The sequence below is a fragment of the Symphalangus syndactylus genome, chromosome 24 (genome assembly GCF_028878055.3).
Source record: "Symphalangus syndactylus isolate Jambi chromosome 24, NHGRI_mSymSyn1-v2.1_pri, whole genome shotgun sequence".
Classification (NCBI taxonomy): domain Eukaryota; kingdom Metazoa; phylum Chordata; class Mammalia; order Primates; family Hylobatidae; genus Symphalangus; species Symphalangus syndactylus.
Window position 1 is genome coordinate 41,207,175 of NC_072446.2, and position 13,377 is coordinate 41,220,551.

The 13,377-nt window shown below is 39.0% G+C and overlaps 1 protein-coding gene and 1 pseudogene across 1 annotated transcript in view; both read left to right on the forward strand.

Annotated features, from left to right (window-relative positions):
• The first annotated feature begins 3,043 nt into the window (after positions 1-3,043).
• LOC129474419 (HAUS augmin-like complex subunit 6) lies at positions 3,044-6,220 on the forward strand (annotated as a pseudogene).
• A 2,062-nt stretch (positions 6,221-8,282) lies between these two features.
• DEFB116 (defensin beta 116) overlaps positions 8,283-13,377 on the forward strand; it is a 30,803-nt gene continuing 25,708 nt past the window's right edge. Inside the window, 2 exon segments of the mRNA XM_055265711.2 lie at positions 8,283-8,352; positions 8,757-8,907. Of these exon segments, the coding sequence (XP_055121686.2) occupies positions 8,283-8,352; positions 8,757-8,907 (221 nt within the window).

A 13,377-nucleotide genomic window follows, 5' to 3' on the forward strand; every position in this document is an offset into this window, starting at 1 on the left:
CACAGATTCTCTGCACCATGCGGCTGCTGCCAGGGGATGGGAGAGGAGTGGTGTCGGTAATTCAAGGCTGTCTTTCCTACCCTCTTCAGTGCCTCTTTCCTTGACGTGATGTTAAAACCGGGTACTGTGATCACTCACTTGATTTTTGGTTCTTATGAAAGTAGTTTCTTGCATGGTTAGTTGTTCAATTTGGTGTTCCTGTGAGTGGGCTGGCTGGGTGGGGGGAACAATTGTTGGAGGGTTCTATTCAGCCATCTTGCTCCACCTCCTCTCATTGTTAATTAGTGTAGATTTAATCTGCTTCCGGGCAAATGAATGAGGTTGTGCCTTGACTGTTTGGGAACCAGGATTGGTGTACAAAAGATCCTAGAGACAAAAACCTTTAACTTGGGAGTATTGCTTGTCTTCAGTGTTGGAGAACTGCTGCTCCCTGGAGGTCAAGTTTTCTTTTCTTTTCTTTTTTTTTTTGAGATGGAGTTTTGTTCTTGTCACCTAGGCTGTGGAGTACAATGGCAGGATCTCGGCTCACTGCAACCTCCACCTCCCGGGTTCAAGTGATTCTCCTGCCTCAGCCCCCCAAATAGCTGGGATTACAGGTGCATGCCACCATGTCCTGCTAATTTTTGTATTTTTAGTAGAGACAAGGTTCATCATGTTGATCAGGCTGGTTTCGAACTCCTGACCTCAGGTGACCCACCAGCCTTGGCCTCCCAAAGTGCTGGGATTGCAGGCATGAGCCACTGTGCCCTGCGAGTTCAAGTTTTAATTCACAGGATGCTCAAAGCAGCTGGGTAAGTGTTTTCTGAATAGAATTTCATTTTTCATCCTTTTCTTTGGAAGTTAAGGGGTTGCTATGCAATTTACAGATGGACCAAAAATCTATAGTTTCTTTTGTTTGATTGTGAGACTTTTTTTTTTTTTTTGTGGGAGATCGGATTTTTTTTATTACTCAAATCAGTCTCCCCAGCATTTGGGGATCAGAGTTTTTAAGGACAACTTGGTCGGTGGGGGGAAACCAGTGAGTTGGAAGTGCTGATTGGTCGTCAGGTCAGAGATGAAATCACAGGGAGTGGAAGATGTCTTCTTGTGCTGAGTCAGTTCCTGGGCGCCGGAGGTGTAGGGCGGTGGGGGGTGGGGCGGGGTGGGCACAACTGTGAGACTTTTTCCTATGTGCGAGCCCATGCAGATCGAGAAACAGGGAGTGAGAATCCAAGAGGTTTCTCTAATTCTACCAACATGGCCATTTTTTCTGATGCTTTCTGATGCTGCCTAAATAGATGACAGTTGCAGAAGCCATGTGACCCTTGAATGTTGGTGTGGATGTGATATGACTGAGGAGAGAAAGAGGTTTTCTTTAAAAGGTATCTCTACATTAGATAGGTGAGCCTGTCTATGGAGGTTACTGGAAAGGGTGTAAAGGTTTTATTAACTTTCGGGGAAAACAATTTTAAATCAAACCCAAATTCCAAGTGCCTTAAATTTGTTAGCACTTCCATAAAAAAACTCTCCAGCCTGGGAGAAAGTGGCAAGTGCTTGAGGAGTTGAGCCATCAATTAAACCTTGTAAGGTGTGCAAATACATTAAGAAAATTAAAGAAATACATCTTTGGAGGACTGAATCTTATAATATGTTTGTACTTGAAAAGATTATTTGCAAATGAAGAAACTGAAGTACTGAATTGTTTAAAACCTTTTGGTCAAAAGGAATATTATACTCTTAGGAATAACATAAAATATATAAATAAAAAATGTATAAAGAACCCTGTCAAAATCACAAAGATCTTAAAAATAATTTTAATGGTGTTCTTGTTTTCTGATATAAATACTTTCACTTAAAAATGTTTTTGGATGAGAAAAGGCAAAATCTAATTTTAGTTAAATGACTTTAATGTTCTTTCCACGTACAATATGAGGAATAAAAGATATGCAAATTAACTTTAGGCTTAATGAGTAATCATAAAAAGGGTTATAAAACCCTTCCACAAAGCTTTTAATATTATTTAGTTGAGGGAGAGATTTTATAGTTATATCCGGTTCCCATTAATACTCCCACGCAGGGGAAACATTTTTATATTTTGATAAAGTTTGGGTTAAAAGAAGTCTATATTCGTTCTCTCTGAATTTGCCTCAGTGGGAAATAAAAATACAAACATGAGATTTTTAGTTCATTTAAGACTTTTAATTTATTTATTATTTTACAATACAGTTAAATACCTAAATGCCTTACACTTAATTTGTAAATTGGATGTTTTAATTAATTATAATAATATTTAAATATATAAATAAAAACATAGATCTTCAATTAAATTGAGCCATAATTTAAACATATAGTGTATATAAATTTGGTTCTTATAAACTTCAGACAGTATTCTATTTATGTAGAGTTTATTCATCATTTAAACCAGCTGGGCCTAGTTTTATAATGTTCTTGTTTCCCTGTAAAATTGTTGTTATAAACTGTGATTTCATTATCCTTTAAAATTAACTTATGTTTTCTAAAATCCATCATTTAGGAGCTTTAGAACAATTTAATATTATGGCACTTGTAAATCTTTATTTATCTTGACACTTTTAAATAAAATTTGGAGAGATGCAGAAGTGAAGTCTATTGTTACCACATTATCTTCATTTAAAAAAAAATCTATTCTCATGGATATAAATTAATTTGTTCTTCAAATTACCCAAATGAAGGTAGTTATACCAAAGGATTATATACATTGTCCAAAAATGTGCTTGACAAGATACTTATGTTTTAAACATTAGAACTTTTTAGCTTAAATTACGTTGTCCTTTAATCACTGTTTAGTTAAGAACATATTGTAGGCTTCGAGTAGGCAGCTGTGGCCACATTCCCATGACAGGCTCCATTTTCTGGAGATTGTACAGCCCTTTGAGGTGAAATGGCTCCAGCGAGAGAGATGCAGGCAGTGGCAAAGAAGGGACCTCCGAGACCTCAGGCTGCCCATAGGAAGGGATCCTGAGGACCCTAAGAGTCGCTAGGGCTTGTGCTTTTTTTCTTTGTAGTCACCGTGCCTATCATGAGGATGACCTTGGCCTGGATCACCTCTTTCTAGAACAAGCATCTCTGAATGTATCGACAGGCGCTCAGCTTTGAGCCAGGCCCGGCTTTGACCATGGCCTGCAGAGAGTGTTGAATAAGCATCGTGGAGTGAACATGTTTGATAAGCCGAACTGTGATGGCTTTCATATAGTTTCTTATTTTTTGTTTCAAATGCTGGACCAGTCTCTCACCAAAGAAGTTTTTAAATTTTGTTGGCCTCCATTTGACCAAAAAAGTGATACAATATTCAGGAAATATTGCTGTGAATGGCTAACAAGGATTTCTGCTGAATGTGGAAGCTTTCCTCAAATTGTTGTTCACTATTTATTTCTCCTAGTGGTTCTGTTTATTCATCTGATGTAACATCTTGCAAGATTTGTTGTAATAAAATATATTAAAACCAATTCTAAAAATTCTTTGTTTTGCAGACATTTAATGTGAAATCACAAAGTTTGCATAAGTGCAATGCCAGATGCCATTTAGCATGTAACAAATGTTTACAAATTTTGCAAAGAGCAGATTGTATTACCCCAAAATCTCAGGAAAATGTACAATTATTAGTTAAGTATGTCTGAAATTTGAGATCTGGATGTATAGAACTGCAAAACCAAATAAAAAAAATGGAACTCTATGATGACAAAAGTATTATAGAAGAAAAAACTCGAAAGGTTTGGCCTTTGTGAACGTCAGTGAATGAAACACTCATGTTTCTGGAAAAAGAGAAGTTGTTAGTTCAGTCCTTAGTCTAACTGATATGCTCTAGATGGAACTAATGCTATTAGTTGACTCTTGACAAAATTGAGAGACAAATGTGTCAGTTGCACATAGGAAATGTTTGAGTCTGGAAAATGGAAGCTCTTAACAGTTATTCTGTTATTTAATGAAGCCTTGAAAGTAATGAAATAGGAAAGTCAGGCTGACCAAGCACGATTGACAATAGACCTTCACTACCTGGAAAAAGGAACTAAATTTCAGAGGGAAATATAATCAGATCTGAAGCATATAAGCTATAGAATAAAAAGATCTCACAACTATAAGACATTCTATGGTTGAAAAGCAAGGGGAATGGCATAGGAAGTGGAAAGAATTTCTTGGTCTGTCTTCCTTCACTCTAATTAAAGGTTGAACTCCAGTTGTGGATCTTTTACCACCTATGTCTCCCCTTTCATTTGGTCTTGCCTCAGAAATGCATGCAAAGAGTATTCTTTTTCAGTATCCTGCTTCACTGGTATTGCCAGAATCATTACCTGTGTTGCTTAATCAAAGAGAATTTATCATTGTCTGGTTTCTCTTAGAAACCACTGTATCAGATTTTGGCCTTAGATACACCTGAGCAACATAACCAAGAAAATGGTTGGAGAGGCGACAATGATACCTTGGGAGCTGTACATGATCTAGCCAACAGCCCTGCCTTTCTTGTTGCAGTCAGCTTCATCATCAGATAGAAACAATGCTACACCACTTGAAAAGGACAGGAAGATGAGAACTCCCAAAGAGAAAAATAAAACAATTTCTAAGAAGATACCAGATTTTGAAGTGGAAGATTCTCCATTATCAGATGTTGCAACGAACAGAGAATAGTGCATTTGGAGGGTCTCTGCCAGCTAAAAGAAAGTGGCCAGTTCGAAAAAAAAGCAAGATTATCTGCTAGAAGAGGTTGCTGGAGCAGTTTTATTTGGTTCACCACAGCTCTGTGAAATAAAATAAGTAAATTTAGGGGAACTAATTGACTCTCTAGGTTCTAACCTCTTCTTAACAAGGAACCAGATTTCCCATACCCAGAAAACTTGACAGTGGAAATTAGGAGCTCATGGAGAAAAACTATTGAAATGGAAGAAAACAGAACTACAGAACCAATTCAAACGGATACTGAGCACAGAGAAGTATTGCTGGGATCATTACCTGATTTGCATAATCAAAGAGAATTTAGCATAGTAGGTTTTCTCTTAAACCACTGTATGAGATTTGGGCCAGTCTCATTTGACTGAAATGAGATTGCAAGTGTGTGCCTCAGGAATATGTGGTGATCAATCATATAGGTGAACCACCAACACAAAATCAGTCTGATTTGTTGAGTAAGAAAATAATTTGCGCCTGGCGCGATGGCTCACGCCTGTAATCCCAGCACTCTGGGAGGCCGAGGCGGGTGGATCACGAGGTCAGGAGATAGAGACCATCCTGGCTAACACGGTTGAACCCTGTCTCTACTAAAAATACAAAAAATTAGCCGGGCATGGTGGTGGGCACCTGTTGAGGCAGGAGAATGGCATGAACCCAGGAGGCAGAGCTTGCAGTGAGCCGAGATTGCGCCACTGCACTCCAGCCTGGGCGACAGAGCAAGACTCCGTCTCAAAAAAAAAAAATAATAATAATAATTTGCAAGCAAGATTTGGAATGTACAGCTTTACCAACCAAGCTTTTAGAAACTAGCCAAAAAGACATTCTCCCCTGCTGTCAGCAATGGAATAGATGAGTTGGGTAGCAGTAAAGAGGAGTATATGAAAATATTGGACCACTCACAGGCTTCTTGTAACAAACCTTCCACGAATAAAACTAGATTATGGAACTCTTTTCAGATATCAAGTGGAATTAGTTCTAAGAGTTGTAAGGATATTGATTTTGGAATATTTACATTTGGCCTGAAACTTTTCCGGAGGAAGGTGGTCCCCTAAGTGTTAAAAGTTCCAGTAGTTTAGAGTCCAGTTTAAACTGGAGCCAAATAGTCCTGTGGACAGTGGCATTTTTCTAGGAGATATTATGGTAGATGGACAAACTACTCCAGAATCAGACTTCAATCTATAGGCTGTTTGCAGTAGATATGAGGCTCTGAAGAAATCTCTTTCCAAGAAAAGGGAAGAATCTTACCTGTCTAGTCTTGAAACACTTGAAAGACACAAACCAGAATTGAGCCCTACTCCCCAAAATGTGCAAACAGATGGTATGCTTAACTATTTGGACACTCATGATGTGCACATTGGATATGCAAAACCACCTTTACACATGTCCCTTGGTGAAAGAAAAGTCTCTTTCACAACTAATTAAGTTTCCTCCAGTGGAACAAAGATTGACAACAATACCATGTAGTTTTGGAGAACTTCTACCTAATTCAAACGAAGAAGACATCTTGAATAAGAGCCTTGATGCAACAGAATCTGTCTGACTTGACAAGATGAAGCAATACGCAGTTAATACAACTATGATGTACTTAGACTGAAGCTATGCCACAGGATAGAAACTGATTTATAAGTTAAATACATGTTGGAAGTGTAACACTCTTTTTCAAGGTCTAAAAAATTCTAAATGCCTTTTAGCCTCCTGTAGTATTTTTAGGTAAGGAAAGTATGTTGAATTATTTCTCTTTGTAGGGATATAGGGTTGATATGTGAAGTATTTGGAAAGCAAATGTCAAGCAATGGGAAGCCATTTTGATTTCTTGAGTATACTTGCAAACATTATGTGACAAAAGTAGTAGTTTAACTAATTTATTATAATTTCAGTTAATTAACGTAAGGATGTGTAGTTTTTGTTGTACCTTCACTAAGTGGTTAATATAATAGCCATTGAAGTTACCGATCTTTCATTTAAAGAAATATACAACTTTTATTGTTTTTTGTTTCTGTTTTTTTTGAGACAGAGTCTCGCCCTGTCGCCCAGGCTGGAGTGCGGTGGTGCGATCTCAGCTCACTGCAGCCTCTGCCTCCGTGGTTCAAGCGATGCTCATGCCTCAGCCACCTGAGTAGCTGGGACTACAGGCGCACGTCACTATGCTCGTCCAATTTTTGTATTTTCAGTAGAGATGGGGTTTTACCATGTTGGCCAGGCTGGTCTCGAGCTCCTGGTCTCAAGTGATCCACCCACCTCGGCCTCCCAAAGTGCTGGAGTTACAGGCATGACCCACTGCACCTGACCTTTTATTCTTTCTTTATGGGACATTCTGTGTTAACCAGAAAAAGTGAGAAAGGCCTTGGGATGTGTAGTCACACATGACATCACACACATTGTGTGTGATGACAAATTGTAAGACTGGGAAAGCTCTAAACAGGCTTATTGATTATTTAAGTAGATTGATTTTGAGAAATGATGTTTGGTGGAATAAAGTGCATGTGATGATAAGTGAAGACTGGGGCAGAATGATTTTAAAAAAGAAAAAAGATGGAACTGTCATCTTTTCCTTTTAAGAAGGAACTTAAAAGGAACTGTCAAACTACAAATCCATTCAGTGGGTGGTATAACGTTTATATTGAGTCTAATTTAGTCTAACATTTAGTCTCATATTTAAACGAAATATAAATCCTAGTTTTACATTTTAACAAAAATATAAATTAAAAATGTCATTAGTCTGTTTAAAAATATATTGTATATATATACATGTACATATCAAGATCTATTGAAGCTAATGAAAACAATAAATTTGAGCTAAATAGAGGTGAAAAGATTGATAGATCAGAGAAAAGAAAGTTAAACTTAAGATATGTACTATGTTCTCAATATGAAGTGGCAAATACTTCTTTGCTTTCTGTATACTTTGTACAGGTAGTCAACATTTTCCCCTTGAGAAATTGTGTTTTTTCATATCTCAAAAGAGCTTTGACTCTCATTATGCACTTAACCTTAAGTGCATTTTATAATGTAGACAATTATAAAAAGAATAACGATTCCCTTGCCTCTGGAGTAGCTAAAATTTCTAATGATCCTTCTTTTAACCTCTACAGTGTTGATTATAAGGTACCAAAACTTCAGTTATTCACCCAGGCTAGATGGTGACCTTCTCTTGATCTCATGTACCTATGCTCCTGTGTTCAACTGGTAGTGCTCACAGATATTCCCCTTGTCCAATATCAAGACTCAAATTTAGACCTTCAGAGAGTGACAGGCATCTCTTGCATGCAGACTAGCTTTGGCCTTCACAAGTAGCTGCTCTTTTGCACCAAATATTTGCTCTCTTACTTTGCTCATGTAATCTCTGGCACGACACACATACAGAAAGAAAGACAGCATTTTAGTAATAATTAGCCTCGATTAGTATGCTTTAGAGTCTTTCAGAATTACTCAACAATATTGTAAAAGAGATTTTATTTTATGGTGTTCAGGTAAAGAAAGCAGCTCATACTTCCATTTGGAGGCCTATTGTAACTATTTAGATAGATTTTTATATGTGTCAAATGTGGTCTAGATAAACATATTTCAATGATTCTGTGCACATTGTTAGGAAGGGCAGAACCATGCCCACGTGTAAATATGTATGCAATGACTGTCTGCAGAAGGACTTGTATAATACCTTGCCTCTTGACGGTATTTGGGCCACACTGTACGAAACAATGCCTTCACAGCCTTCACTGTGAAATATTAATGGTTAAAGCTCTGCTACCTCTTCAGGGACCAATCATGGGAGAAGAAGAATTGTGTTAGGTAATCTTGAGCTAGATTATTGCAAGGCACTCAGGAAGTGTGCCAATGCTTCTTCACAAGAAGCCGTCTAATTGATCCAGAAGAGCATGTCATTGAATAAGCTTGGCAATGGGTTTCATGTCAAGTTCAGTCAGTGGAGATTTGCTCAAACCTCTCTGGAAAGGGCCCCACCAAGATCCAACTTCAAACATGGTGTCCAGCCCTGAGGTATCTGCCCCCCACTGTAAGGAAATATGTCCCTCACCTATTTAACAACATCTTGTTCTTAATTTGTGTTCTTTTTTTAGGCACAGGGACAAATGACCCATTTCTTAACAATGTCTTAAAATTACCTGAACAGCTGAAGACTCACTGTGCCGTTGATCTCACCCTTAAAATACCAGAGTTTTCAAATAACTTCTACACTGCTACAATTGAAACAATTACTCAAAATTTCCAGTGACAGAGCATTCAACTTTCTGGTTGATCTTGCTTTGGACTTCACTGATTTGTTCCTAAAAATTAGATTCTTCTTCTTCATCTTCTTCCCATAAATACACAACCTATTTCTGCCAATAACGTGTTCATTTTCCCATCAGGAAATAAGTCCTTATATGGGACATACTTCACAACATGGGATGTTTGAGAAAAAATGTAAATTTTTTCCTTTCCTTCAAAGAATAAGTCAATAGTGCTGACACTAAGCAAAATCATGTGGCTTGATAGTTGCTATAGTTTTCTACAGAACTTTACAGATTGGCCATTGAACCTCAATTGTAAGGTAAAGAGTGTTCACTTTAAAATATTAAAACTGAAAAGATAAGATTGTGTCTAGGTATTTTTGCTGTGCTTTTGAGTATGAGATCCCAAAGACACAACAACAATAAATCTATTCAACTATCTTATTTATATGCAGAAGACCTAAATGTTTAAAAATGCTTGCTCACATACCACATGGCACCAAGGGAGAAATTCCCAGGACCTTCTGTTGGGACAATATGCATAACATTTGAATAGATTGATAGTGGTTCAACCTTGCAGGATTGGTGCTTCTCTGTTTCATCACTATGGTAGGAAAATACAGAGGTACCTGCCTTTTATATAGTTGCCATTGTTCCTGGCTTGTGAGGTTGTCAACAACGGCATTATATTAATCCTCATCATACCCTGGATTGCACTAAAAATGTCATACTTGCAGAATATAATGCCATATTGTTCCTGGTGAAACTTACAACTTTAAGAAGGGTGCTCTGAATTCCCCTGATTATCCTGTGGAACTGATGGCAGCTGTACATGAAGGTTGTGAGTTCCCCTGCCATATTCTGTAGGCTGAGCATTGGTGAATCCATTGCCAACCAACAAGATTCTACCATGTAGTTCAGCCAAATGAATTTGGTCAAACACCCAGAAAAGTTAGGCATCTCAGGAATGTATACCACAGCCCCTTTTCAGAGGACTTCTTTTACATCTCCTCAGTTCCCTGGCTATTCCTTCCTCTTTCTGCTCCATTTTTGCCATTCTTGATCATCTTGTTCTTTTCCATTGTCTTTGGGCCTTGAGCACATTTCTCTGAAAAGTTCGAAGCTGCTTCTTTTTCTTCTCCTTCTCCTTCTTCTTCTCCTTCTTCTTCTTCTCCCCCTCGTTCTTCTCCTCCCCCTCCTCCTCCTTTTCGTCCTCCTTCTCCTCCTCCTCCTCCTTGTCCTCCTCCTCCTTCTCCCCTTCTTCTCCTTCTCTCCTTCTTCTCTCTTTCTTCTCCTTCTCCTTCTTCTCTCCTTCTTCTCCTTCTTCTCTCCTTCTCTCCTTCTTCTCTCCTTCTTCTCCTTCTTCTCTCCTTCTTCTTTCTTCCTCTCCTTATTCTTCTCCTTCTTCTCCTCCTCCTTCTTCTTCTTCTCCTCCTTCCTCTCCTTCGTCTCTCCTTCTCCCCCTCCCCCTGCCCTCCCTCTCTCGCTCCTTCTTCTTCTTCCTTCTTCCTTCTCCTTCTCCTTCTTCTTTCTTTCCTTAGAGGGTCTCATTTCATTGCCCAAGCTGGACTGGCACAATCATAGCTTACTGCAACCATGGACTCCTGCACTCGAGCAATCCTCCCATCTTAGTCTCCCAAGTACCTGGGACTACAGGTGTGTACCACTATGCCTGGCTAATTTTTAATTTTTTTGTAAAGATGGAGTCTTGCCAGATTGCCCAGGCCAGTCTCAAACTTCTGGACTTAAGCAATCCTCCCATCTCTCTCTAATAAAGTGCTAGGATTACAGGTGTAAGTCAGCACACCCGGCCTAAAACCTTCTTCTGACCTTCTGAATGACTGAAACATTCTTGCAGGAGTTGTGTCTTGGGTCAGGTTCTCTGAAAGCAGATTGGGAGAGATTTTCATGTAGGAGGTTTATACAACATCTGTAAGGAAATGAAGAAGCAGGATTGGGCAGAGGGAGAAGTTAAATTAGAATGCAGTTGGCCAGGCGCGGTGGCTCACACCTGTAATCGCAGCACTTTGGGAGGCTGAGGCGGGCAGATCACGAGGTCTGGAGATCAAGACCATCCTGGCCAATATGGTAAAACCCCATCTCTACTAAAAATACAAAAATTAACTGGGCGTGATGGTGCGTGCCTGTAATCCCAGCTACTTGGGAGGCTGAGGCAGGAGAATAGCTTGAACCAGGGAGTTGGAGGTTGCAGTGAGCCGAGATCATGCCACTGCACTCCAGCCTGGCAACAGAGCGAGACTCTGTCATAAAAAAAAAAAAAAAAAAAAAAAAGAATGCATTTGCAGCAGTAGGCCTCAGCTGGAGCTGGGGGACGTTGAACCTCTTTGACCAGATATTGGCTATAGGGCTCTTCCTGGGGAAAGGTGGAGATCTTGGATATGGCAGCTTCTTTCAGTAGAGGGAAATTCCCGGAGACAGAGACTCATCTGTGAATTGTCAGCAACCAGCACTCCTGGCCGCTGGGGAAATGAAGCTTCAGTCCTTATGGGTACCTGGGTGGTACAACACAGCATATATTTTGAGATGTATAGTTTGTGTGACCTTTCTGGAAACATCTTGTTGTTGACTGCTTAAATCTAGTGGATACTCTGAAAAAATCGTGGGTAGCTAGAGTGGCCAAGACTTGTGCTGTCCATGAGAGTGAAAGAAGACTAAGGACAGATATGGATTTTCAAAGATTAAGCTCTATTATTTTCTTTTTTGAATGCATGCAATGATTTATTAAGTTATAATTTATTGGCTGGACTGAGTCTTGCAGATGATGGTGGCTTTGAAGCCCCAATTTACAAATCCTTATCCAAATTGGGTGTCCTTCAGGAGAACAAAGACTTGACATTAATTGATTGAACCAATCTCTTGTACAAATTTGCATATAAATGAGAAATTGGCAGTGAGAGTTATCATCTGATTAAGAGGCAAAGAAGTTTTCAGAAAGACTTGAATGTAGAAAAGGGAATGTGAAGGATGAAAACACGAATGTGAATGGGCCCTGATGGAAGAGGTTTGGAAAATGGAAAGTATATATAGAAGGATTCTGAGTATTTGGAGACATCAGCTGGGCGTGGTGGCTCACGCCTGTAATCTCAGCACTTTGGGTGGCTGAGGTGGGCGGATCACCTGAGGTCAGGAGTTCGAGACCAGCCTGGCCAACATGTTGAAACCCTGTCTCTACTAAAAATATAAAAATTAGCCAGGCCTGGTGGCGCAAGCCTGCAATCCCAGCTACTCGGGAGGCTGAGGCAGAAGAATCACTTGAACCTGGGAGGCAGAGGTTGCAGTCAGCCGAGATTGCACCATTGCACTCCAGCCTGGGCAACAAGAGCGAAACTCTGTCTCAAAAAAGAAAAAAAAATTTAACACTGTTCACTTCTGTTTTCTTGCCTTTAAAATATACAGTATTGTATTGGTGCTGGAAGAAACCATTCAAATTTAGCAGTGATACTTATAGAATGCTGCATAATTTGCAACCTTTACTAATGAAAATTAAAAGTTCTTACATGTATATTAAGGAGTAATGCATACTGGAAAAAGAAATCTGAAAAAAAGGAGCTAAAGCATCTTCTACAAATTCAAGTCTAAGTAAAGTGCCACTGAGTGGCAACAGAGAGGGGCACCGTCAATGTAAAACATGACATGCTCATATTTTGTTTATTAAAAACTCTCTTTCATCTTTTTCTATATTGTAAGTTTTGAACTTGCATCTCCCTCCCCCTCTTAGTGATCATTGAGATTCCAGGACCTGTCCTTGAAACTATAAATCCTACTCACTGTTGGTGAAGTAAATTTCAACAAGGAGAAAATGTTCCCTGCTCTCACGCAGTTTGTGAGGAAAGTAGGTAATGTTCAGGTTGATAAAACTATTCTTTTGAAGATTCATGCTAACAAAGAAGTTTTGTAAAATATCCAGACTTCAAAGTTTGTTGCTCTTCCCTATGAAGTTAACCTTAACCTCCCTGAGGTCTGTAATTCCACTTGGTTGTCCTATTTATTATGTTTGCCATATTTTCTCTTTTCTCAAAGATAAAAAACCAGATGGTAATCACTGGATCTTCCGACTCCTCCCATAAAAACAGAACAAACAAGTATGATGACCCCAGAGGTTTCTTATCTAAACCAACATTGGACACATTTAAATTAATAATGAATATTAAGAAAATATTGATACATTATTATTTTATAAATATTTCTTCTACTGTCCTCCATCCTACCCTGACTCTGTGAAGAAAATGTACTTTGTTCAAGACTTCAGATAAATCTGCATTCCCATCCTTGTTCTCAGGAGCTGCATGAGCTTGGGAAGGTTAACACCTCTCCTGGAACTTCCATTTTTGTATCTATATCTGTACTTGCTGCCCACGTTGGGTTTAGGACAGAGCCTGAAACAAAGTAGTTGCTTTTGTCATCTTCCCTTTCTTCCTGCTACCCTCAATTTTTATTCTCATCTCTT